Source organism: Peromyscus eremicus, chromosome 1 (genome assembly GCF_949786415.1).
Source record: "Peromyscus eremicus chromosome 1, PerEre_H2_v1, whole genome shotgun sequence".
NCBI classification, from domain to species: Eukaryota; Metazoa; Chordata; class Mammalia; order Rodentia; family Cricetidae; genus Peromyscus; species Peromyscus eremicus.
This window is the reverse complement of record NC_081416.1, coordinates 166,528,573-166,556,572: the sequence shown is the minus strand read 5'-3', so window position 1 is coordinate 166,556,572 and position 28,000 is coordinate 166,528,573. Positions and strand designations below refer to the sequence as shown.

General features: G+C 42.5%; 1 protein-coding gene across 1 annotated transcript in view; it reads right to left on the bottom strand.

The window, feature by feature from the left end:
* The window catches only part of LOC131894693 (carcinoembryonic antigen-related cell adhesion molecule 1-like), a 72,785-nt gene extending 45,211 nt beyond the window's left edge, over positions 1–27,574 (bottom strand). The window contains exons 1-5 of the mRNA XM_059245028.1: positions 27,484–27,574; positions 26,867–27,220; positions 22,503–22,778; positions 4,801–5,076; positions 520–795 (exon numbers count right to left, since the gene is read on the bottom strand). Coding sequence (XP_059101011.1) covers positions 520–795; positions 4,801–5,076; positions 22,503–22,778; positions 26,867–27,056 — 1,018 coding nt within the window. The 5' untranslated portion in view covers positions 27,057–27,220; positions 27,484–27,574. The remainder of the gene's footprint in view (positions 1–519; positions 796–4,800; positions 5,077–22,502; positions 22,779–26,866; positions 27,221–27,483) is intronic.
* Between the last annotated feature and the right edge of the window lie 426 nt (positions 27,575–28,000).

The following is a 28,000-nucleotide window of genomic DNA, read 5'->3' as shown; positions in this document are numbered from 1 at the left end:
TTTTTTATAGAGAGATTTTCTATTCATTTTACATATCAAACACAGATTCCTCTGTCCTGCCTCCTCCTGCCCCCAAGCGTTCCCCTCCAATCCATCCCTGATTCCCAGCTCCTCCAAGGCAAGGTCTTCCATGGGGAGTCAGCAGAGCCTGGTACATTCACTTGAGTGGCCTTGTACCTCTATGCCTCCTGCTTCGTGCTCTCTCCCTTTTGAGACAGGGTCTCACTATGTAGCTCTGGCTAACCTGATACTGGCTACAAAGACCAGGGTGTTTGGGAACTCATAGAGATCCAACTGTCTCTGCCTCTGGTGTGCTGGGGTTAAAGGCATGCAGCACTGTGCTCAGCTTGCTTGGTGTGTTATCATGAGATTAACATGCATCCATCACCAAGCTGGCTGTATTTGTATCTTGAGCCATGTTTTTTTCCTTGTGACTTTGACCCATTCTGCACTCTGTTGATAAAGAAACTGTCCCCATCCCCAACACTATGGAGTAAAAAGGGAGCAGAGGTCACTTACGTATTATGTCCAGCTGGATGGGGTCACTCCTTTTGGAACTGACTGGATTGGATACTTCACACTGATAGTACCCAGAATCCTCAATCCTCACAGAGTCTATTTGGAGGGTGCTGTTGTTGTGGGAAAGATGAATCCTGTCTGTGAGATTCACACTCTGTCCTTTGAAGATCCAATGGATGGAGACCCCAGTGTCATTTGACAAGCAGGTCAGGAACACAGAGATCATATTTTTGACTGTGGTGTTGGTGACTTGGATGGAGGGTGGAGTCACTGGATCTGTGGACAAATAGTGGAAGGGACGAGCTAAGAGTCCTTCACCCTCAGAGATCTTAGCCAGTTCACAGAGTCGGTAGAATGAAGGGGCCCTCTGCAAGATTGCATGTTTGGGTTCAAGATATGGTCTGTAAGGAGAGAGCTGCTGTGACCACATCTGTTCAAGTGACTCTTAGGAGTGCTACACAGAGCCATTAGGCTAGACAATGAAATAAAGGTGTCCAATTATGAGGTGCTAAACCTATCTGTAGATGACAGGAACTTGTTCATAGAAAATCCTTAACATTCTACAGAAAGTTCTCAGAACTAAATGAGCAAAACTAGTAAATTTGTTGGCTAATGAAATGAACATGCACAAGTGAGCTGTATTTCTGTTTACTACTATTGACCATGAACAATTGGATTTTCATTTTTCCTGACAGTAGTGGAGCTTGAACCTAGGGCCTCGTGCATGCCCGGCAAGTTTTCAGCCCCTGAGCAATAGTCCCAGCATTAACAGTGAACAATTGGAAAGGAAATGAAGAAAGTATTTATTTATGAAAGCACCAAAAAGAATAAAATACTTAGAATTAACTCCACCAAGGAGATAAAAGCCTTACACTCAGCAAACTACCAAATAAGAGATGATGAAAGAAGACAAGAAATGACAGCCATTGGGGTTGATGGGTTGGAAGACTTAATCTCATTATTACTGATGTTCTGCAGTACTGGGATTGAACCCAGGGCTTTGTGCATGGTAAGCAATGCACTACCACTGAACTGTACTCTAAGCTCTGCCTTCTAATTTTTATTTAGAAACAGGATGTCACTAAACTAATCAGGCTGGCCTTGAATTGGTTGTGGTAGGCACTTTTAGAACTTGATGCTCTTGCCTCAACTTCTTGAGAGGCTGGATTTACAGGCATGAGCCAGGTAGCCTGAAAGACTTTTTTTAAATAGATGACAATATCAATGAATGTAGCCTATCAGTTCTATGCACATCAGATCAAAACCCCAGTGGCATTTTGCACAGAAATAGCAAGTCCATTCTAGCTGTCCTGAAACTCACTATATAGATCAAGCTTGCCTCAAACTCCCAGAGATCCACCTGTCTCTGCTCCCAACAGCTGGGGTTGGAGGCAAGCACCACCATACCTGGCCTTAAAAGTATCTTGAAAAAAGGAAGAATGAAATTGCAGGTCATCCCACATGATTTCATTATTTTAGTACAAAGCTGCAACCATCAAAATAGTCTACTGCTGACATAAAGGCAGACATACAGATCAGTGAAATAGAATTGGAAACCCCAGAATTGCTCATGCACACTGGCCATGATTAAGTTAAAGATTAGTTAATATGATCAATATGTGTGTTTAGGGGGCACAGTTTTGCATATATATTATCATGTGTGTCTTATCTGAGCAGTTGGCATATCCCGCATTTCATCTATCACTTTTTATGTTTGTTAAAAAAACATTCATTTCTGCTGGCTCTTTTGAATTAATTGGTGTGAAACAGAGTTGTCCTATTGAGCTACAGAATTGGAAGGCATTCTTGCTGTCCATTTGACCCTCTGTGACCAGATGAGTTTTGATCAGTCTGTGAAGACCGCACAATGTTGGAAGAATAATCAGTTAAACAAGGGATGTTTGGAAGATGTGATATCCAGGTAAAAGAATGAAGTTAAGCCTTTATGGTGATATTTTATTTGTATTAAAATGTTATTTGTATGTTAATAAATAAAGTTGGCCGGGGGTCAGAGCTATTAGCAAGCCATAGGAAAGCAGTGCAGTGGTGGCGTACACTTGTAATCCCAGCACTTGGTAGGCAGAGCTAGGTAAGTCTCTGTGTGTTCAGGGATACAGCCAGTATTGGATACACATGCCTTTAATTTCAATACCAATCATAGAAAACCTGGAGGCCTATACAGACAGGCCGTGACGAGGCAGTCATGTGGTTGGGTTTACAACCAATGAGAAGGCAGAACAGGAACTCTATGTAAAGACTTTAACACAGGGGTAGCTCTGGTTCGGAGAGGTAGGACCACCGCAGGAGGAAGGGTAAGGTTTTAGCTCTTAGCTCTGACCTCTTGGCTTTCTTCTTTGCATTGGTTCTGTGTTTCTTATTTAATAAGAAGGTTGGTTACATCTACAAGCCTTCTCCTAACAACATACAAAAATCAACTCTACATGGACCAAAGACCTAAAATGGATCAGAGCTGAAAGTCATCAGACTTTTAGGAGACAGGATGAAAGCATCTTGAAATTGGATTTCAAATGTTGTCTTTGTTATGATGCCAGATGCATCATATGGGCCTTTTGGCTGCTTATATGTCTCTACACCACACGCATGTTTTGTAAATGAGGAGGACAGAAGAGGGTGTTAAATTCCTTGGAACTTCAGTTACAGACAAGAATAAGCTGCCATGTGCGTGCTGGAATTAAACCCCTGTCTTTGGAAGAGCTTCCAGGGCTCTTAACTACTGAGCTATCTCTCCATGTATTTGGTTTATGGGTCTGGAGAGATAGCTCAATAGTTAAGAAACAAATACAGCCGGGCAGTGGTGGCCCACGGCATTAATCCCAGCACTCAGGAGGCAGAGGAATGCAGATCTCTGTGAGTTCGAGGCCAGCCTGGTCTCCAAAGTGAGTTCAGGAAAGGTGCAAAACTACACAGAGAAATCCTGTCTGGAAAAAACAAAAAAAAAAAAAAAAGAAAGAAAGAATCAAATACATACACACACAAACACACACACACATAAATACTATTACTACTACAACAACTACTACTACTACTATTATTATTACTACTACTACACACCACAAAAAAAACAGTTATCAGAAAAGAGTCTTGTTCAAGGAACGTGAGGATAAGAAACTCAGTATATGAGCCACCAAGACGGCTCAGTTGGGAAGAGTGCCTGCTGTATTCCCTCGCTGTACCTACCCCCAACTGCCACACAGATATAAAAAAAACAATGTGGGACAGTGAAATGGCGTAGCAGATAAAGGGCTTGCTCACCTACCTGAGTTCAATTCCCTGTCCCCAGAGAACTAGCCCTCACAAATTGTCCTATGACTTCCACACAATAGGCGGGGCACACGCATACAAAATGAATAAATATGCAAACATAGTAAGAAACTCAGTACAGGTCCTTTTCTATGTATGGATTTTATATTTATGGATCAAAACCTTGGAAACAAACTACTTGGAAAAGTATGTCTGGAATGAAAAGTGTATTGTTTCCTCCTATCTTTGTCCTGTACTCAACACAATAAGACTAGTGCCTATGCAGTATTCATATGAGGTATTAGAAATAACGTAAAGAAAATTTGATTGTGTGTTATGGGGTGTAGAGCAACATGAATATTTTACTAGATTCGGAGGGTGGTCTGTGTGTGTGTGACTCAGACCCTTAAACTCTTAATCACTTTGCATTTTTTGACATCTATTGTTGTTATTAGTGACCGGGTCTCACAATGTAATCTGGGCTGTCCTTGTGCTTCTTTTTTTATTAAGAGATTTTTCTATTCATTTTACATACCAACCACAGATTCCGCTGTCCTAATTTGCCAAGCCCACCAGTGTTCCCACCCAGTGCACCCCCTATTCCCACCTCCTCCAAGGCAAGGTCTCCCATGGGGAGTCAGCAGAGCCTGGTACATTCAGTTGAGTGGAATTGTACTTCTATGCCTTCTGCTTCGTGCTCTCTCTCTCTCTTGAGACAGGGTCTCACTATGTAGCTCTGGCTAACCTGAAACTGGCTACAAAGACCAGGGTGGTTGGAAACTCATAGAGATCCAACTGTCTCTGCCTCTGGTATGCTGGGGTTAAAGGCATGCAGCTCTGTGCTCAGCTTGCTTGGTGTTGTATCATGAGATTAACATGCATCCATCACCAAGCTGGCTGTATTTGTATCTTGAGCTATGTTTTTCTCCTTGTGACTTTGACCCATTCTGCACTCTGTTGACAAAGAAACTGTCCCCATCCCCAATACAATGAAGTAACAAGGGAGGAGAGGTCACTCACCTATTATGTCCACCTGGATGGGGTCACTCCTCTTGAAACTGACTGGATTGGATACTTCACATTGATAGTCCCCAGAATGCGAACTCCTGGCAGGGACTATTTTGAGGGTGCTGTTGTTCGGGGACAGCTTCATCCTATTCGTGATCCTCAGACTGTGGCCTTTGAAGAGCCAATGGATTGAGATCCCAGTGTCGTTTGACAAGCACTTCAGGATTACAGAGGTCAGGTCTTTGACTGTGGTGTTGGTGAATTGGATGGAGGGCTTAATCACTGGTTCTGTGAATAAACAGTGGAGGGGACCAGCTGAGAGTCCTTCACCCTCAGAGATCTCAGCCAGCTCCCAGGGCCATAGAATGAAGGGTCCTCTGCAAGATCACATGTTCAAGATATGGTCTATAAGGAAAGAGTTGAATCTTACTCCTACCAGGATCACCCACAATGACCCTGACTCGGGGTATTTGTGTAGATTCCACACTGGGAGCCTCTTCAGCCCACATGTCCAGAAATCTCATGGTGGGGGGGATGTATTTCCCAATGATTTTTGTGGGAATTCTTGCTCACATTTTCTGTAAGTGTGAACAGTCAGGTCTCTCTTCTATGAAATAGCCTTTTAATTTTTATTAAAAAATTTGTCATAGGGTTAAGATGGCCTACCTAATCTTTTTTTTTTTTTTTTTGGTTTTTCGAGACAGGTTTTCTCTGTGTAGCTTTGCGCCTCTCCTGGAACTCGGTAGCCCAGGCTGGCCTCGAACTCACAGAGATCCGCCTGGCTCTGCCTCCCGAGTGCTGGGATTAAAGGCATACGCCACCACCGCCCGGCAGGCCTACCTAATCTTAAAGGTGTTAAAGGCTGGAACACAGGATAGGGAGAAATCCCTAACTGAAGAATATCTATTTATAGACAAATTGTATTTCCTGACCCATGGATAAGAATTAAATACTACAGAGAAGAAGTGAATGCTGTGGGATGTTCTGTATGTCAAATGTGTTGCTGATTGGTCAATAAATAAAACACTGATTGGCCATTGGCTAGGCAGGAAGTATAGGCGGGACAAGGAGGAGAATAAAGCTGGGAAGTGGAAGGCTGAGGGAGAGACACTGCCAGCCGCCATGATGACAATCAGCATGTGAAGATGCCGGTAAGCCACGAGCCATGTGGCAAGGTATAGATTTATAGAAATGGATTAATTTAAGCTGTAAGAACAGTTAGCAAGAAGCCTGCCACAGCCATACAGTTTGTAACCAATAAAAGTCTCTGTGTTTACTTGGTTGGGTCTGAGCGGCTGTGGGACTGGCAGGTGATAGAGATTTGTCCTGACTGTGGGCCAGGCAGGAAAACTCTAGCTACAAGTGAATTATCACAGTGCTGACCACAACCTGCTACTCTAAACTTCAGTACTGATATTTTTGAGACAGGGTCTCACTGTACAGTCCTAGCTCACTTGGAACTTGCTATGTAGACCAGGCTGGGCTCAAACTCACACTATCTACCTGCCTCTCCCTCCTCAGTGCTGGCATCAGAGATGTGTGCCACCACACTCAGCTGACATTTGTTTTTGAACCTTGAGAAGAGTAAGCAAAAGAACATCATCAACTGTCAGTGACACGGTTCACCCTGACTCAGACCAGGGCTCCCAGGCACCTTCTCCACCCACTCTTTCCATCCCATGGAGTCAGAGCTGAGTCAGCCACCCCATCAATGAGACAGGAGCAGACCTGGAAGCAGAGGTCTAGTCCCCATCTGTCGGGAATATTCTCCTCCAATTTGGAGAATAAGAATGTGAGCACAGTTGAAAGCCCTGTGGGTGTTCCTTGTAGGTCATGGAGGTCATAAAGTAAAATAGGAGGGGACAGGAAAGCTTGTGTTAGGTACAGAAAGAAATCTTGACCTTGAGGTTCTCCTAACCATGGAAAGTCCCCACACAAGCTAAGGCTTTGCAAGGCTAGGAGAACCTCCTCCTCACAGAAATCAAAGAATCAGGAGGCCACTAGACATAGGGATGGAGCAGGAGGCTTGCAGGAAGACTGAGTTTTGCTTGTTCCCATAGACATGGGCTGGAAATTAAATGCTTCTGCACCTTCCCAGAAAGCCAAAAGACTCCACTCCAAACCTAGTGTTGATATTTCAGAGATCCACTTACTAAGGATTCTAATGTTTTTGGCTGTGGTCTTACTGAGGACAGTGACAGTTATAGATGAGGCAGGTATAAGATCCACTACTATTAGTATTGATGTTGGGAATATAGAACTCTTGGGAGGATGACTGGAGCTCTCCATTGACAAACCAAGAGTACTGTGCAGGTGGGTTAGCATCTGTGTGGCAGGAGATGTGAGGTTTGTCCTTCAATGGAAATGAATATTTGAGGGGCATATGATCAGAACATCTGAACCATCTGTAGCAAGGAGAACAAAATCACACATGATGTCAGCACAAGGAAGGGGAAATCCTGGTCTATAGAAGGACATAGTATCTCTTTGAGCTGTGCTTTAACCTTAGTTGAGCAGGTCCTACCCAGAGCTGGGGTGTAGATTAGCAGAAGAGTACTCATTCAACATGCCAAGCCCTGATCTATCTCAAGCACAACACATAAATATCCCCACTGCACACTCTTGTGTGCACTGAGACTGAGTGTGACATGTCCCCTGTCTCAATTACCCTGAGCCTCTCTAGGCAGGAGAAGTCCCTGGAGCCCATTCAAGCTCAATGCTGGGCCTGTCCACATATGCTTGGGCTGGCACAGGACACCCTGGCAGCCTAGGTATCTGTATGGTAGGTCACTGTCATAAACCCAAGGGACTGGGACCGAGTATGGTAGATCTAGCCCTCTGTATTTAGGCAGTTGGGGCCAGGATGAACAGAAAATACTTACAGGTAATGTTCAGAGAGGGTCACTTGGGGAGGCACTCACTGAGTTCCAGGTTCACATTCATATGGTCCTGTGTCAGTCCTCACAACACTGAATAAAGTGAGAGTCCTGTTGTCCTCAGACAGCTTCAGCCTGTCCTCTTCTGAGATGTTTTGGTCATTTATCCTTTACAGGTAGGTTATATTCTGAGTCTTGGGATCACACATTAATGCTACTGAGTCCTCATCCTCCATGAAATTGGAATTGTTGGTTGTGATGATGGACTTGGGTAGCAGTACTGTGTTGACCACAGAGAGATGATTGCCCTGTGTGGTACTTCTGATTCTTGCAAAGGCCTCTTACAACCAGAGATAGTCTCTTAACTCCCAGCTGACCCAAATCCTTAAATAATCAGGCAGGAAGCAAGTTAAAGGCAGATGGAGTAGCTGAGTGCTCAGAGATAATGGGGCCTCCTGTGCTGTGTATTGGAATAGCCAGGACTTTCTCATGAGTGAACTGAGCTGCAGTGTTTGGTGATTGTCAGACTCAAGACTTGTAATCACAGTTCTCATTTTACTTCCTGGTCCTCACTGATCCATTGCTGCCTTGAGACACAAGGTTCGGGTCCCTCCAGCTACACTGACCTCCCCTGCTTTGTGTAGACCAGAGTTCTCCCAGCCTTTGCTGTTCAGGGCTGTCCTACAGACAGGTTATGATTAGTCTTCCCATTGAGCTTCCATGAGAAACCTGACAGCCTGTCAGAGATCTCACACAGCTCAGGATCTGCCTGACATTTAGGTCAGGCTGGGTCACAGGTGGGCTATTCTTGTCAGGTGTTTGATGTTGATTGACATGAATCTGGGAGCCCTATAAGAATCCTGAGTCTATGAAATGATCTAGAGGAGTGAAGGCCACCTAGTAGGTGTCCATGATGGGGACCTGGAGATGTGGTTTTGGACAGATAGCTTGTGCCACTGATGGCCTATGTGACCCTGACTCAATGGCTGTGTTTCCTGTCTCAGTTTCCCTATAATAGGAAACATGGTAAATGATCATTGCTAATCCTGTAAGTTAACCTTAAATGTGAACAATGACCTGACCTCCCACCAAGCAGTGTCTACTAGTATTTTCCTGCAGGAAATAATCCCTGATAGAGAGATGGCTCAGGGGTTAAGAGCACTGGCTGCTCTTCCAGAGGTCCTGAGTTCAATTCCCAGCAAGCACATGGTGGCTTACAACCATCTATAATGAAATATGGTGTCCCTTTCTGGTGTGCAGGCAGAACACCGTATATATAATTAATAAATAAATACATAAATACATAAGGCTAAACTGGCTGTGGGAAGGAAACACCAAGGAGCTGTTGGTAGCAATATGTAAATATCATATTGGAAAGAGGGGCGGGTTAGAAGTAACCCATAGAGAATTGTAGTCAATGGCAGTGTATATTTCAGAGTAGCCAAGAAAAATTTACAATGTCTCACCATAACAAATGGGAGATAAAGCCGAGTGGTGGTGGTGGTGGTGGCGGCGGCGGCGGCGGCAGCGCACACCTTTAATCCCAGCGCTCGGAAGGCAGAGGCAGGAGGATCTCTGTGAGTTCCAGGCTAGCCTGCTCTACAAAGCGAGTTCCAGAAAGGTGTAGAGCTACACAGAGAAACCCTGTCTCAAAAAACCAAAAATGAAAAAAAGATAAAAGAAATGCTTTCGGGCCAGGTATGGTGGTGCACACCTTCAATCCCAGTACTCTGAGAATTCGAGGCTAGCCAGCCAGGAGTATATAGTGAGACCCTGTCTCACAACCAAAAAACAAAAACATGCTTAACACCAGTAGTCATTGTAAAAATGCACATGGTTGGCTGACCTAAACTGTACATTCTTAAAGATAAGTCGTATATAAATTATAAGCTATTAAAGATTGTTATTAGGATACAAGTTAAAGCTTGATCATCTTATAAATGATCAAATTCTCTATACAAAACTATGTTTAGAAACAGGCTAAGCCGGGCGGTGGTGGCGCACGCCTTTAATCCCAGCACTTGGGAGGCAGAGCCAGGCAGATCTCTGTGAGTTCGAGGCCAGCCTGGGCTACCAAGTGAGTTCCAGGAAAGGCACAAAACTACACAGAGAAACCCTGCCTCGAAAAACCGGAAAAAAAAAGAAACAGGCTAAATATGCTGAATATTAATAGAATAAATTCCTTACTTTACCCCTGACATTTTTTAAATGTTTAAGCTTCCCACTTTAAACTATATCATGCCTCTAACTGCCAGGGTTTAGTCCACATTATACTTTGAGATCATTTAGCTAATATTTCCATTTACCAGGTCTGAAGATAATTTGCCTTGCTATCCAATTTCAAATAAAAGATAGCTCACCCAACAGATTTCAAAAGGGCCTTTTACTGTTCCTTCATTAAAAGAAATTCACTTTACATTGGCTGTTCTCAATAATCAATCACCTATGTCTCCTGACTAATTAAATACATAGATGCTTTTGGATGTAAAGTTTTTACAAGGGTATAAAAGTTTAGATATAGAGACCATTTAGGAAAGTTAAAAAATAACTTATGATATATGAATTGCCAGTTATTGGGATAGATAAATAAAACATATAAACATCTAGATATGCATAAATAATACCAACATCTCAGTAAATAACCTAGAGATACTGAGGATGGATGCCTAAGTTAGACCTATGGATAAAGTTTTTATTGAGATCTGAGATATATAGGCTTTAGAAATAGACTTATGTATGCATTAATACATTAGTCTACAGACATCCCCCAGAAGAGACCTGGGGCTAATAAAAGGCCATAACTCCTCCACTGTACAAGGTATAATAATTGTCCAAGGAATGATTGATCCTGACCTTACTGGGGAAATTAAGATTATTGTAAACCTGCTACAAAAACAATTCAGATTCTACAGGGCAGCGCCTAAGGGAGCTGCCAGTTTGGATTCAAGTTTTATGGTCTTCTGGGTTCAGGAAATTAAATATTACAGACCAACTAAACCCTTAAAATACAGGGGAAAAAATAATTGACTTGCTAGACATAAGCATAGACATTTCTTACATTTCAGAAAATGATTGGCCAAGTACTTAAAATGACTATTACTTCTTCATCTCTTACAAGTCTAGGTCAAGCTAATATTGTAACCAAAATCTCAAAAATATTAAAATGGTCAGATAGATAAAATTATGGCACATTCTGCCCACAGGTCATCCTCTTTATACTTAACACTCTGTGGGGAAGAGACATGCTGAAATTAATTGGTGTATCATTAATCTGTGCTATGGACTAATATCAGCTCAAATGCTATAGATGAGTGTTTAACTTAAAAGAACTTGTGTAAACAAAATAAAGGCATAATTGAGCCCATTATTCTAGAAATTATAAATGATAGACATGGCCTAGGGTATGAAAATTTATCTTAGGGGCCACTGTTGACTGCTGACCCCACTACATGGAAATCTGATGCTCCTATCTGGGTTAAACTATGGACTTTGAATGCTGAGAGAATCGTAGCTGCTACTTGTCTGGTGGAGGAAAAGCTTAAAAATAGGGCATATAAAGCCTCCCACCGGCCCTTGAGTCACCCCAATATTTGCTGGTTAGAAAAAGTCAGGCTTACAGGCTGTTACAAGACCTTAAAAAATTAAATGACTTTATTGGAGCCAAGGGAAGCTTCACAGCCTTGATTGCCATCTCCCACAGCCACCCCTAGAAATCAAAATATAATTGTCATAGACTTATGAGTTGCTTCTTCACCATACCTCCTTACCCTAAAGATTGTCAGCAATTCACTTTTAGCTTGCCTTCTAACCCTGACACAATGGAAGTCAAACGCTGACATGCAGAGAAGGAAATATGAATTCTGTTTATTCAGAACTCATTTATTGAGCTGAGTTCCTCATCATATATACAGATTAACTATCAGAACTAACTGTCAATGACAGTTTCCTCACAGTCCCCCAAACCAATCATAATATATATGTACATACATATATATTGCAATACATTTATTGCACGGGTGATATTATATTTATATCAAACTATAAAATGTGAGTCTGGAAGACTGCAACTGTTCCCTGAAACAGAGCCCACCTCCTCCAAATCCCACCCACCCTCCGAGACTGCAACTGTCCCCTCAGACAGAGCCTGCCAGCACCCGATTAGACTAAGAGATGAGTCTTAGTCTAGGTGGGGCCGGGGGTCACAACCCTGAGCACCCACACCACCACCCATTGCAGTCCCAGTCTCAAGCCAATAGGCAGGCCTCCTGCAGACAGGTCACACTACCACCATCCCCCACCAGACCCTGTAACCCAAAAGCCCCACATCTCCTAAATATCACCCAACCTCTCAGACTGCAACTGTTCCCTCAGAGAGAGCCTGCCAGCACCCGAATGGACTAAGAGGTGAGTCTTTATCCTCATACCCAAACACACCAGCCACAAGCCCCACTCTGTAGTGGTATGATTTCCTTAGTTATGATAAGAGATAAGTTAGATATGAAACCTTAGACTCACAAATATAAGATAGATAGGATATTTTCTTTAACTTTGCCAAATATAAATAGACTAGATATTATAAATAGACTAGATATTGTAACTGTAATTCTTGCTTGATAATTTTTTTGTTATATGTAATTTTACAATGTTAAAGTTAAAAACTTCCTTTTTGAAAAAAAGGGGGGGAAGTGCTGTGGATGATTGATTGATAAATAAAACACTGCTTGGCTAGTAGCCAGGCAGGAAGTATAGGCAGGACAAAGAGAGAAAGGAAGTCTGGGAAGTGGAAGGCTGCAGGGCAGAGATGCCAGGCTGTCATCCAGGGAGCAGCATGTAAAGGCAGAAGGTAAAGCCATGGAACACATGGCGACATAGAGATTAACAGAAATGGGCTGAGTTTATGTGTAACAGCTAGACAGTGGTAGGCATGAGCTAATGGCTGAGCAGTTTAGTTAATATGAGCTTCTGAGTGATTATTTTATAAGTGGTTGTGGGGTCCATGGGGCTTGGCAAGACTGGTGAAAACTCCAGCTACACCACCCCTCCCAACCTACTCACATGCTGAGATTGCAGCTACTTCTTGAGACAGAGCCCATGAGCGCCAACTGGACTAAGAGCTGCTCCCTGAGACAAAGAGTCCATCAGCACCAATTAGACCAAGAGCTCCCACTGGACCAAGAGCATCCATCAGACCAAGAGAGGCTCACTCAGACACAGACACACCCCCTGAGACAAAGAGTCCATCAGCACTGATTACACCAACAGCTCCCACTTGACCAGGAGTATCGATCACACCAAGAGAGGTTCTCTCAGACACAGACACCACTTGCACCAAGTGGAGAAAGAGATAGGGACATGCCAGTGCAAAAATACAGTCAACAACATAAAAACCAATATGGCTCGATCAGAACCTACATCAGCAAGACCTGAACATCCCAATACAGAAGAAATCAACCTTAAAAATGACCTTAAGATCATGATAGAGATCTTTAAAGATGAAATGAAGAAATCCCTTAAAAAAATTCGAGGAAAAGTCAAAAAAAATTGAAAGAAATCATGAAATCATTGAAGAAAGCCAAGAGAAAGCAATTAAACAAGTGAGGGAAACAGTTCAAGATTTGAAAACTAAAATCAAGACGATAAAGAAGACACAAACTGAGGGAATGCTGGAAGTGGAAAATCTGAGTAAATGAACAGGAACTACAGATGCAAGCATAACCAAAAGAATGCAAGAGATGGAAGAGCACATCTCTGGTATTGAAGATATGACAGAGGAAATAGATTCATTAGTCAAAGAAAACACTGAAGCCAACAAAGTCATGACTCAAAATATCCAAGTAATTTGGGACACCATGAAAAGACCAAACTTAAAAATAATAGGGATAGAAGAAGGAGAAGAATACCAATTCAAAGGCACAGAAAATTTATTCAACAAAATCATAGAAGAAAACTTTCCCAACTTAAAGAAGGAAATGCCTTTAAAGATACAAGAAGCTTCCAGAACACCAAATAGACTGGATCCAAAAAAAGTCCCATCACCAAATAATAATCAAACTACTAAACATACAGAATAAAGAAAAAATATTAAGGGCTTCAAAGGAAAAAGGCCAAGTAACATATAAAGGCAGACACATAAGAATAACACCTGACTTCTCAATGGAGACTCTAAAAGCAAGAAGGTCCTGGACAGTTGTTAAGCAGACACAAAGAGACCATGCATGCCAACACAAACTATTATACCCAGCAAAACTCTTTTTTATTTTTTTTATTTACTTATATGTATACAGTGTTCTGTTTGCCTGTATCCCTGAAGGCCAGAAGAGGGAGCCAGATCTCATTACAGATGGTTGTGAGCCACCATACGGGTTCTGGGAATTGAACTCAGGACCTCTGGAAGAACAGCCAGTGTTCTTAACCTCTGAGCCATCTCTCCAGCCCCCAAAATGTGTATCCCAGGCTGTCCTTGAACTCCAGATCCACCTGCCTCTGCCTCCTTCAGCAAATCCTACCGGCCTGCGCCACCAGAACCGGCAAAGATTTAGCTGTTTATTATATATACATATTCTGCCTGCATGTATACCTGCAGGCCAGAAGAGGGCGCCAGATCTCCTGACAGATGGTTGAGAGCCACCATGTGGTTGCTGGGAATTGAACTCAGGACCTCTGGAAGAACAGTCAGTGCTCTTAACCACTGAGCCATCTCTCCGGCCGCGGCAAAACTCTTAATCAAAATAGATCGAGTAAATAAAATATTCCATGATAAAAACCAGATTTAAATAATATCTTTCCAAAAATCGAGCCCTACAGAAAGCTATAGAAGGAAAAATCCAACCTAAGGAAGTCAGATACACCTATGAAAACACAGGCAATAGATAGTCCCACACCAACAAATACCAAAGAAAGAAAACATGCAACACTACCACCAAAACATAACAGGAATTAACAATCACTGGTCATTAATATCCATTAATATCAATGGTCTCAATTCACCTATAAAAAGACACAGGCTAACAGAATGGATAAGAAAACAAGATCCATCCTACTGCTGCATACAAGAAACACACCTCAACTTCAATGACAGACACTACCTCAGAATAAAAGGCTGGGAAAAGACTTTCCAATGAAATGGATTTAAGAAGCAAGCAACAAAATAGACTTCAAACTAAAATCAATTGAAAGAGATTGGAAAGGACATTACATATTTATCACAGGGAAAATCTAACAAGATGAAGTCTCAGTTCTGAATATTTATGCCCCAAATACAAGGGCACTCGCATTTGTAAAATAAACATTACTAAAGTTTAAATCGCACATCAAACCCCATACACTAGTAGTGGGAGACTTCAACACCCTACTCTCACCAATGGACAGGTCTGCCAGACAGAAACTTATCAGAGAAATAAGGAAATTAAGAGACATTATGTCTCAAATGGAATTAATAGATATCTACAGAATATTCCACACTAACACAAGAGAATATATCTTCTTCTCAGCACCCCATGAAACTTTCTCTAAAATCGACCACATGCTTGGTCACAAAGAAAATCTCAACAGATACAAGAATTGCAACAACCTCCTGTATCTTATCAGACCACCATGGCTTAAAGTTATATTTCAACAACAAAAAAAAAAATTAGTGTCTACAATCTCATGGAAACTGAATAATACTCAAGTGAATCACCAATGGATCAAGGAGGAAATAAAAAGAATTAAAGACTTCCTAGAATTCAATGAAAATGAGTGTACAACATACCTAAACTTATGGGACACTATGAAAGCAGTGCTAAGAGGAAAATTCATAGCACTAAATGCCTACATAAAGAAGTTGGGGAAATCTCACACTAGTGACTTAACAGCACACCTAAAAGCTCTAGAACAAAAAGAAGCAAACTCACATGGGAGGAATAGATGCCGGCAAATAATCAAATTGAGGGCAGAAATCACTAAAATGGAAACAAAGAGAACAATACAAAGAATCAATAAAACAAAGAGTTGGTTCTTTGAGAAAATCAACAAAATAGACAAGCCCTTGTCCAAACTAATCAAAAGATAAAGAGAGAGCATCCTTATAAACAAAATCAAAAATGAAAAGGGATACATAACAACAAACAATGAGGAAATCTAGAGGATCATTAGGTCATACTTCAAAAACCTGTGGTCCAAATAACTGGAAAATCTAAAAGAATGGATGATTTTCTCCATAGGTACCATATACCAAAATTAAATCAAGACCAGATAAACAATTTAAATAGACCTATAACACTTAAGGAAATAGAAACAGTCATTAAAATCTCCCAACCAGAAAAAGCCCAGGACCAGATGATTTCAGCACAGAATTCTACCAGATTTTCAAAGAAGTGCTAATACCAACACTCTTCAAATTGTTCCACACAATAGAAACAGAAGGAACATTGCCAAACTCTTTTTATGAGGCTACAGTTACCCTTGATACACAAAGATGCAACAAAGAAAGAGAATTGCAGACCAATCTCCCTCATGAACATTGATGCAAAAATACTCAATAAAACACTGGCAAACTGAATTCAAGAACACAGCAAAAAAATTATCCACCATGATCAAGTAGACTTCATTCCAGATGCAAGGATAGTTCAACATACAAAAATCTGTCAATGTAATCCACCATATAAACAAACTGAAAGAAAAAATCCACATGATCATCTCATTAGATGCTGAAAAAGCCTTTGACAAAATTCAAAACCCCTTATGGCAAAGGTTTTGAAAAGATCAGGAATACAAGGAATGTTCCTAGACATAATAAAGGCAATTTACAGCAAGCCAACACCCACGATCAAATTAAATGGAGAGAAACTCAAAGCGATCCCACTAAAATCAGAAAGAAGACAAGGCTGTCCACTCTCACCATATTTATACAATATAGTACTCAAAGTTCTAGCTAGAGCAATAAGACAACAAAAGAAGATCAAGGGGATACAAATTGGAAAGGAAGAAATCAAACCTTCCCTATTTGCAGAAGATACCATAGTATACAAAAGTGACCCTGAAATTTCTACCAGAAAACTCCTACAGCTGATAAACACTTTCCCACCTTGCTAGGGAAGACTGATTGGGTGAGTTGAAGTGAGAGGATCTTAGCAAGTGTCCTTTCCACCTCTCTGTGTTTCTAGGTTTTTCTCCCTTTCCTTCCAATCTCCAGATTCCATCAATTTCTTCCAAACAATCATGTAAAGCTATGGGAAGGTGAGACAGGGCGATTGCGATTTTGTGTGTTGAATATCCAGTGTTTCCATAGCTATATCTTTCTCAAGGTCTCAGTTGTTGCAGCCATGAATAAGTGGTCTCTTGTGGCTGTGATCTAAGTGACAGAAGGCCCAGGCTATTGACTCTCAATGTACCAGCTCCTCTGCAGAGACTATTGTTTCTGCAGTAGAGTAGGAAAGCAAGGCAGACCCTGTGAGACCCCATTCCCCTCTGCTTGGTTACTGTGGAGAACTCAGCCTCTAACCTGCAGAAGCTCTGTTGGAACTGCACTGCAATCTGCGTCATGCCTCCTTCTCTGCCTCCACAGAGATCATATCTGTATGTTTCCTGAGGGCTATCCCAGGCTCACCTTCACAAGTATATCCCTCCACTAATACCTCGCTTGTCTCAGCCCATCATGGTCACATCCTGGAGGATTAAAACTAGTAAATTACCAGGTTTAGAAATTTTGCATCACATCCCCCCCCCCTGCTTTTTTCTCTCCCATTTTCATTTAGTAACCATGTTACAGTGGCTTCACCTTTTGGATAACTGTGTCTCCCCACACCCCTTATGTATCAGTGCCGTACTAACCTTTTTACTCCTTGTTGTAACAATTTGGGGCTCAAACCTCACCAGTTGGCTCAAGAGTGATTATTAATGCTAATGTTGACCATGGTGGTATGGTATTTATAATGTGACTAGCCCTGTAGTTGTATCTGGTTTCATCTATATGATGAGTCTGTCACATAGAAATTATTTCCATTCAGAGGATGAAAAACTGGAGCTTAAAGTGGTTTTCAAAAATTACTTAAATCTGTATGGTTAATCAGAGATAGACCTGGCTACCTTGCTTCAAGGCTAACACTAGGGCTAGAGAGATGGCTCAGAGGTTAAGAGCACTGGCTGTTCTTCCAGAGGTCCTGAGTTCAATTCTCAGCAACCACATGGTGGCTCACAACTATCTACAATGAGATCTGGCGCCCTCTCCTGGCCTGCAGACAGAACACTCACTGTATACATAATAAATAAATAAATCTTTCAAGGCTAACACTAGTTGTGGGAATAATTGCAGCTAACATTTTTTTCTTCTTCTGTGTGTGGTATTTTGCCAAAAAAAGGTTACTTGATTATTATATTCAGTCTTTAAAAACTACTATGAGACAGGTGAAGGATGTGATATAACCTAGTATCCTAGCATCAGAAGCTGAGGCAGGAGGATTGTGAATTTGAGGCAAGTCTGGGTTATATATTTAGACCCTTGCCTATGGTGATATTTTATTTGTACTGAAATGTGATTTTATTTGCATGTTAATAAATAAAGTTGCCTGAGGGTCAGAGCTAATAGCAAGCCATAGCAGAGCTCGGCGTTCATGGCGCATACTTTTAATCCCAGCACTTGGTAGGCAGAGCTAGGTAGATCTCTGTGTGTTCAAGGATACAGCCAGCATTGGAGACACACGCTCCAATGTGTGTCTGGAGTTCTGTACAGACAGGCAGTGACGAGACAGTCATGTGGTTGGTTTTACAACCAATGAGAAGGCAGAACAGAAAGTCTATATAAAGACAAACAGACAGAAGGTATGTCTCTTTTGGAGAGGTCTCTTGGCTGAAGAGAATAGCTGCAGCAGGCGGGTAAGACTCTTAGCTCTGATCTCTTGGCTTTCTTCTTTGCATTCGTTCTGTGTTTCTTATTTAATAAGATGGTCAGTTATATCTACACTTGCCCCCCTAAAAGTTCCCCCATCCTAGTGGAAGGAGAAAACTAAAGATGAGGATGAAGGTAAACAAAACAGAGAATAGAGTAACTGCAAAGAAAGCTGATGCACCAAATGTTGGTTCTTCAAAAATGATTAAAAACATTAGCAACCTTTTCCCAGATTAACTTTGAAAAAAGGAGATGGATATTAATACAATTTGAAACCTTACCATCCATTCTCAAGAATATGAAGAATTTCAAGAGCACTCAGTAATTATATGCTAACTGTTGTGTGGCCTAGATGCAATGGACAAATTCCTACAAACCTGGATTCTTTAGAGATGGAATCCTGAAAGAAACAAAATTGAATAGCTGTAAAACCAATAAGACTGGATCAACAAAAAATTCACAAAATTTCACAGACTTTGATAATAAAAATACTGAAACTGGATAGAAGTCCAGCCTCATATAACAAAGGCCACACATGGAAACCCACAGCCAACATCATATTCAGTGGGGAGACTGACAACTTTCTCTCTAAGATCAGGAAGAACACAGGATTCTGCTGTGACCACTTCTGTTCAGGAGGCTCTTAGGAGTGCTACACAGAGCCATTAGGCTAGACAATGAAATGAAGGTGCCCAATTATGAGGTCCTAAACCTATCTGTAGATGACAGGAACTTGTTCATAGAAAATCCTTAACATTCTACAGAAAGTTCTCAGAACTAAATGAGCAAAACTAGTAAATTTGTTGGCTAATGAAATGAACATGCACAAGTGAGCTGTATTTCTGTTTACTACTATTGACCATGAACAATTGGATTTTCATTTTTCCTGACAGTAGTGGAGCTTGAACCTAGGGCCTCGTGCATGCCCGGCAAGTGTTCAGCCCCTGAGCAATAGTCCCAGCATTAACAGTGAACAATTGGAAAGGAAATGAAGAAAGTATTTATTTATGAAAGCACCAAAAAGAATAAAATACTTAGAATTAACTCCACCGAGGAGATAAAAGCCTTACACTCAGCAAACTACCAAATAAGAGATGATGAAAGAAGACAAGAAATGACAGCCATTGGGGTTGATGGGTTGGAAGACTTAATCTCATTATTACTGATGTTCTGCAGTACTGGGATTGAACCCAGGGCTTTGTGCATGGTAAGCAATTCACTACCACTGAACTGTACTCTAAGCTCTGCCTTCTAATTTTTATTTAGAAACAGGATGTCACTAAACTAATCAGGCTGGCCTTGAATTGGTTGTGGTAGGCACTTTTAGAACTTGATACTCCTGCCTCAACTTCTTGAGAGGCTGGATTTACAGGCATGAGCCAGCTGGCCTGAAAGACTTTTTTCAATAGACGACAATATCCCTGAATGTAGCCTATCAGTTCTATGCACATTAGATCAAAACCCCAGTGGCATTTTGCACAGAAATAGCAAAGTCCATTCTAGCTGTCCTGAAACTCACTATATAGATCAAGCTTGCCTCAAACTCCCAGAGATCCACCTGTCTCTGCTCCCAACAGCTGGGGTTAGAGGCAAGCACCACCATACCTGGCCTTAAAAGTATCTTGAAAAAAAAACAAGAATAAAATTGCAGGACATCATACATGATTTCATAATTTTAGTACAAAGCTGCAACAATCAAAATAGTCTACTGCTGACATAAAGGCAGACATACAGATCAGTGAAATAGAATTGGAAACCCCAGAATTGCTCATGCACACTGGTCATGATTAAATTAAAGATTAGTTAATATGATCAGTATGTGTGTTTAGGGGGCACAGTTTTGCATATATATTATCATGTGTGTCTTATCTGAGCAGTTGGCATATCCCGCATTTCATCTATCACTTTTTATGTTTGTTAAAAAAACATTCATTTCTGCTGGCTCTTTTGAATTAATTGGTGTGAAACAGAGTTGTCCTATTGAGTTACAGAAATTGGAAGGCATTCTTGCTGTCCATTTGACCCTCTGTGACCAGATGAGTTTTGATTAGGCTGCTAAGACTGCACAATGTTGGAAGAATAATCAGTTAAACAAGGGATGTTTGGAAAATGTGATATACAGGTAAAAGAATGAAGTTAAGCCTTCACCTAACAACATATACAAATCAACTCTACATGGATCAAAGACCTAAAATGGATCAGAGCTGAAAGTCATCAGACTTTTTAGGAGACAGGATGAAAGCACCTTGAAATTGGATTTCAAATGTTGTCTTTGTTATGATGCCAGATGCATCATATGGGCCTTTTGGCTGCTTATATGTCTCTACACCACATGCATGTTTTGTACCTGAGGAGGACAGAAGAGGGTGTTGATTTCCTGGGAACTTGAGTTAGAGACAGTAATAAGATATCATGTGGGTGCTGGGAATTGAACCCCTGTCCTTTGGAAGAGCTTTTGGGCTCTTAAATATTGAGCTATCTCTCCAATCTCATAAACCACACACACACACACACACACACACACACACACACACACACACACACATACACACACTATTGCACATCGCAAAAAAAAAAAAAAACAGTTACCAGAGAAAAGAGTCTTGTGCAAGGAGGTCATGCTGTCAGTGTTAGCATGAGGATAAGAAACTCAGTAACTGGGCCACAGAGATGGCTCAGTTGGGAAGAGTGCCTGCTGTAGCTACCCCCCAACTATCACACAGAAATAAATGCACAAACAAATGTGGGCCAGTGAAATGGCTTAGCAGATAAAGGGCTGGTTCACCCACCTAAGTTCAATCCCCTGTCCCTGGAGAATTGGCATCTACAAACTGTCCCCTGAACCCCACACATTGGTGCGGGACATGTACATAAAATGAATAAATATCCAAATGTATTTAAAAAAAGTCATTACAGGTCCTTTCTACCTATGGATTTTATATTTATGGATCAAAACCTTGGAAACAAACTACTTGGGAAAGTATATCTACAGTGAAAAATGTATTGTTTCCTCCTGTCTTTGTCCTGTACTCAACACAATAAGACTAGTGTCTAGGCGGCCGGGCGGTGGTGGCGCACACCTTTAATCCCAGCACTCGGGAGGCAGAGCCAGGCAGATCTCTGTGAGTTCGAGGCCAGCCTGGGCTACCAAGTGAGTTCCAGGAGAGGCGCAAAGCTACACAGAGAAACCCTGTCTCGAAAAACCAAAAAAAAAAAAAAAGACTAGTGTCTATGCAGTATTCATATTAGGTATTGGAAATAATCTAAAGAAGTTTTGAATGTGTGTGTAGGGGGTGTAGAGGAACATGAATATTTTACTACATTCTGAGGTTTGACTGTGTGTCTGACTCAGACACTAAACTCTTAATCACTTTGCATTTGTATTTGCTATATTGACATTTATTGTTATTATTGACAGGATCTCACAATGTAATCTGGGCTAGCCTGGTATTTCTTTTTTCTATAGAGAGATTTTCTATTCATTTTACATATCAAACACAGATTCCCCTGTCCTGCCTCCTCCTGCCCCCAAGCGTTCCCCTCCAGTTCACCCCTGATTCCCACCTCCTCCAAGGCAAGGTCTCCCATGGGGAGTCAGCAGAGCCTGGTACATTCAGTTGAGTGGCCTTGTACTTCTATGCCTCCTGCTTCGTGCTCTCTCCCTTTTGAGACAGGGTCTCACTATGTAGCTCTGACTAACCTGAAACTGGCTACAAAGACCAGGGTGTTTGGGAACTCATAGAGATCCAACTGTCTCTGCCTCTGGTGTGCTGGGGTTAAAGGCATGCAGCACTGTGCTCAGCTTGCTTGGTGTGTTATCATGAGATTAACATGCATCCATCACCAAGCTGGCTGTATTTGTTTCCTGAACAATGTTTTTCTCCTTGTGACTTTGACCCATTCTGCACTCTGTTGATAAAGAAACTGCCCCCACCCCAACACTATGGAGTAAGAGGGGAACGGAGGTCACTCACCTATTATGTCCAGCTGGATGGGGTCACTTCTTTTGGAACCAAGTGGATTGGATACACCACAGTGATAGTCCCCAGAATCCTCCCTCTTGGCAGGGATTATTTCAAGGGTTCTGTTTTTCTGGGTCAGTCTCATCCTATTTGTGATATTCAGACTCTGGCCTTTGAAGAACCAGTGAATGGAGTTATCAATGTCCTTTGTCGGGCACTTCAGGAACACAGAGACCAGGTCTTTGCCTATGGTTTTATTGACTTGGATGGAGGGTTTAGTCACTGGATCTGTGGATAAAAAAGGGACGGGGCCAGCTGAGAGTCCATCACCCTCAGAGATCTCAGACTGCTCCCAGGATCCATAGAATAAAGTGGCGCTCTGCAAGATCACATCTTAGGGTTGAAGATATGGTCTGCAAGAAGAGAGCTCAATCTTACTCCATAAAAATCACTCACAGTGACCCTGACTCAGGATATTTGTGTAGATTCCACACTGGGAGCCTCTTCAACCCACCTGTCCAGAAATCTCATGGTGGGTGGAATGTATTTCCCAATGATTTTTGTGGGAATTCTTACTCCCACTTTCTGTGAGTGTGAACAGCCAGGTCCATCTTTTATGAAATAGCCTTCTGTGTATTTTTAATTAAACAATTTGTCATGGGGTTAAGACGGCCCAGCTAATCTTAAAGGTGTTAAAGGGTATACCTCAGGACTGGGAGAAATCCCTAACTGAAGAATTTCTGTTTGTAGAAAAAAATTGTATTTCCTGCCCCATGGATATGAATTAAATACTACAGAGAAGAAGTGAATAATCACAGTGCTGACCACAGCCTGCCACTCTAATCCTCAGGACTGATAATTTTTGAGACAGGGTCTCACTGTACAGTCCTAGATTGCTTGGATCTTGCTATGTAGACCAGGCTGGGCTCAAACTTACACTATCTACCTGCCTGTCCCTCCTCAGTGCTGGCATCAAAGGTGTGTGCCACCACACTCAGCTGACATTTGTTTTTTGAACCTTGAGAAGAGTAAGCAAAAGAACATCATCAACTGTAAGTGACATGGTTCACCCTGACTCAGAACAGGGCCCGCAGACACCTTCTCCACCCACTCTTTCCATCCCATGGAGTCAGAGCTGAGCCAGCCACCCCATCAATGAGACAGGAGCAGACCTGGGAGCAGAGGTCCAGTCCCCATCTGTGGGGATTATTCTCTTCCAATTTGAGAATAAGAATGTGAGCACAGTTGAACGCCCTGGGTGTTCCTTGTAGGGCATGGAGGTCATAAAATGAAAATGGAGTGGACAGGAAAGCTTGTGTTAGGTACAGAAAGAAATCTTGATGTTGAGGCTCTCCTAACCATGGAAAGTCCCTCACACAACCAAAGGCTTTCCAAGACTGGGAGAACCTCCTCCTCACATTGCAAGCTCAATCCCTATAATCGAGAAATCAGAGAACCAGGAGGCCATTAGACACAGGGATGGGGCAGGAGGTTTGGGGGAAGACTGAGTTTTGCTTGTTCCCATAGACATGGGCTGGAAATTAAATGCTTCTGCACCTTCCCAGAAAGCCAAAAGACTCCACTCCAAACCTGGTGTTGATATTTCAGAGATCCACTTACTAAGAACTCTAATGTTCTTGACTGTGGTCTTACTGAGGACAGTGACAGTTATAGATGAGGCAGGTATAATATCCACTACTATTAGTATTGATGTTGGGAATATAGAACTCTTGGGAGGATGGCTGGAGCTCTCCATTGACAAACCAAGAGTACTGTGCAGGTGGGTTAGCATCTGTGTGGCAGGAGATGTGAGGTTTGTCCTTGAATGGAAAAAAATATTTGAGGGGGATATGATCAGGACATCTGGACCATCTGGAGCAAACAGAATAAAGCCACATGTGATGTCAGCAGAGGGAAGGGGAAATCCTGGTCTGTAGAAGGACATAGTATGTCTTTGAGCTGTGCTTTAACCTTAGTTAAGCAGGTCCTACCCAGAGTTGGAGAGGAGATTAGTACAAGAGTACTCATTCAGCATTCACAAGCCCTGATCTGTCTCAAGCACAACACACAAATATCCCCACTGCACACTCTTGTGTGCACTGAGACTGAGTGTGACATGTCCCCTGTCTCTATCACCCTGAGCCTCTCTAGGCAGAAGTCCCTGGAGACCATTTAAGGTCAATGCTGGGCCTGTCTACATGAGCTTGGGCTGGGCCAGGATGCCCTGGCAGCATAGGTATCTGTATGGTAGGTCTGTGTCATGAACCCAAGGGGACTGGGACTGAGTATGGTAGCTCTAGCCCTCTGTATTTAGGCAGTTGGGACCAGGATGAAACAGAAAATACTTACAGGTAATGTTCAGAGAGAATGGATCACTTGGGGAGGCACTCACTGGGTTCCAGGTTCACATTCATAGGGTCCTGTGTCAGTCCTCACAACACTGAGTAAAGTGAGAGTCCTGTTGTCCTCAGACAGCTTCAGCCTGTCCTCTTCTGAGAGGCTTTGATCATTTATCCTCCACAGGTAGGCTGTATTCTGAGTCTTAGGCTCACACATTAATGCTACTGAGTCCTCACTATCAATGGAATTGGAATTGTTGGTTGTAATATTGGCTTTGGGTATTGGTACAGTGCTGACCACAGAGAAATGCTTATCCTGTGTGGTACTTCTGATTCTTGCAAAGCCTCTTAGAACCAGAGAAAGTCTCTAAACTTCCAGCCAACCAGATCCTTAAAGAGTCATGCAGGCTAGGCTCAGTGTGCTGGGCTCTGCTGACTTCCCATGGGAGACCTGGATGTGGGGGATGTGGGGATGCAGGGTGGCTTGGGAAAGAGGGCTGGGGGATGGGAAGAGGGAGGAAGGGGGATCTGTGGACAGTATGTGGAGTGAGTAGAAAATTTCTTAATAAAGAAAAATGAAAACAAGAAAAAGAAAAAGAACATTAAAAACAGAAAGAGAAAAAATGAATCAAGCAGGAAGCAAATTCAGGCAGATGGAGTGGCTGAGTGCTGAGAGATAATGGGGCCTCCTGTGCTGTGTATGGGAGAAGAAAAGACTTTTCATGAGTGAACTGAGCTGCAGTGTTTGGTGATGATCAGACTCAAGACTTGGAATCAGAGACCTCATTTTATCTCCTGGTCCTCACTGACCCATTGCCTGCCTTGAGACACAAGGTGTGATTCCCTCCAGCTACACAGACCTCCCCTGCTGAGTATAAACCAGAGTCCTCCCAGCCTTTGCTGTTCAGGGCTGTCCTACAGACAGGTTATGATTCATCTTCTCATTGAGATTCCCTGAGAAACCTGACAGCCTGTCAGAGATCTCACACAGCTCAGGATCTGCCTGACATTTAGGTCCAGCTGGGCCACAGATGGGCTATTCTTGTCAGGTGTTTGATGTTGATTGATATGAATCAGGGAGTCCTGATTCCACGAAATGATCTAGAAGAGTGAAGGTCACTTAGTGCCATTTCATTGGTGGGGAAGCTGGAGATGTGGCTGTGGACAGATAGCTTGTGCTATCCACAACCTATTGGACCCTGACTCAGTGACTGTGTTTTCCATCTCAGTTTCCCTATAATAGGACACATGGTAAATGATCATTGCCATGCCTGCAAGTTAACCTTAGATGTCAACAACAACCTGACCTTCCACCAAGCAGTATCTGTTAGTGTTTGTCTACAGGAAATAATCCCTTGGTGGGACCCCCAGAGGCAAGGAGCTGTCCTTTGTACACTTTTTCTTCTATCTCTTTAGGGCTCGTGACCTTCCTGTGAGGTCTCAGAAGACCGTCAGAAGGTCTGGCTGATTGCCTTTCCTACCTCTCCACCTATGCTGAGCACACTGAGTCTCAGGAGGAGGTGCCCAGGTGACCTACCTCAGACATGGCTCTCAGAGGCTGACTGTCAGCAGCCTCCCAGTCTACAACTTATCATTGTGCCCTGTCAGCTCCAACAGGAGATCAAATTCCAACCCAGTCTACAAGTTTTTCAGGATTCCTGGTCCAGTCTGGCATGGAGTTCTTGAGCAAAGCTATTGGGGAGGGGGTCATCTCTCTGTGAGACTCTCAAGGTTTCCTCAGCCTGGCCCTGCCAGAGTCCTGAAGGGTCTTCCTCAAGGCCATGTTCATGATGAGCATCTAAGACCCTGAGCAGAGTCTGACATGCCTGAGCTCAGTTACCTCACTGCCTCTTCTCTGAGGGTGGATTCAAGTGAGGTATCCTGACTTATTGCTGTTTTTCTCCACTGTGTGTCCTTAACTAAATGTTTGTATCCCAATGTGGGGACCATAATGCAGAGTCATCCAGGAATGACAACCATATATGTGAGGTAGGATTAGTTCCACCCATGACCCAGAGGTTACAGAGAATTACTTACAGTATACCTGAAACTCCACGTAACCTTCTTCAGGTCTACGACGGAAATAATTCGCTACAAACTTGTACCTTCCTGCATCATCCTTATTGACATTCTTGATGAGCAAGGACCAATTTGAGAACACTTCCATATTATGTTGGAATGCAGGCCCATGAATACTTGTGCCTTCTTTTATACGTGAAAATATCATGTACAATTCAGATCCTTTTACCTTATACCATTTATCGAGGTCAGGTCTCTCCAAATCGTAGACATTTAGAAAAACGTTATTCCCTACAACAGCAATGGGTGGAACTGCTTCAAGAGTGATGCCTTGGACAGCGATTTCATAGTTCCAGTAGGTTAAAAGAGAGACTAAGAGGGAAGAGAGAAAAAAATCAATTAATATTAGGACATTTGCTTTTGGTAGAAATTTGAAATGTGAGTGTTTAACTCTCAGCCTTGGTGTGTGTGTCCTGTTGAGGGAGGTCAGCAGCATCACCCCCATTCATCAGTACCCCTGAATCTCTCCACTTTATGAAACTGGCTTCATAGTGTCTACACAGCTCACCCCTCACTGCCCTCAGAACTCTACTCATACTCAGAATCTATGGTGAGTGTAGCATGTCTTGTCTGACCTCCTCCTCTAAAGACTCTGTGCCTTCATTTTCTGACCTTTCCCTGCTCTGTTTCTTCTGAAGTGCTTGTCAACCCCTGGGCCCACCTTCTAGATGTCCTTGCTGCTCTATCTTCCTGCCCAATAGTAGCAGGGCTTTGTGAGGAGGAGTGGTTTGATTTTGGTCTAAACCTCTCTACTTCAAACAGGTTCAGATACCTGTGAGCAAATGAGTGTCCCAGAGCCTGGGGTTTATTTGCAGATTTCTCAAGGTCCTACATAATGATGTTGTTTACTTGCCCACTTTGAGTTTTACTTGGAGAATCACCCTGATGGAGTTGTCAACTTGAGTCTTCAGGATACAGTGACCAGTGCTGATAAATGTACAATGGGGAGCAACTGAGTTTTTCCTCCCCAATTTCTGATTCCCACTATGAGCTTCCTGATGGTCTCAGGCTTCAAGCAGAGCCAGATGTCATTTCTCAGGCTCTTTCCCTCTCCCAGAAGACTCCATCCAGTCTCTGAGCTCCCCAAATCTC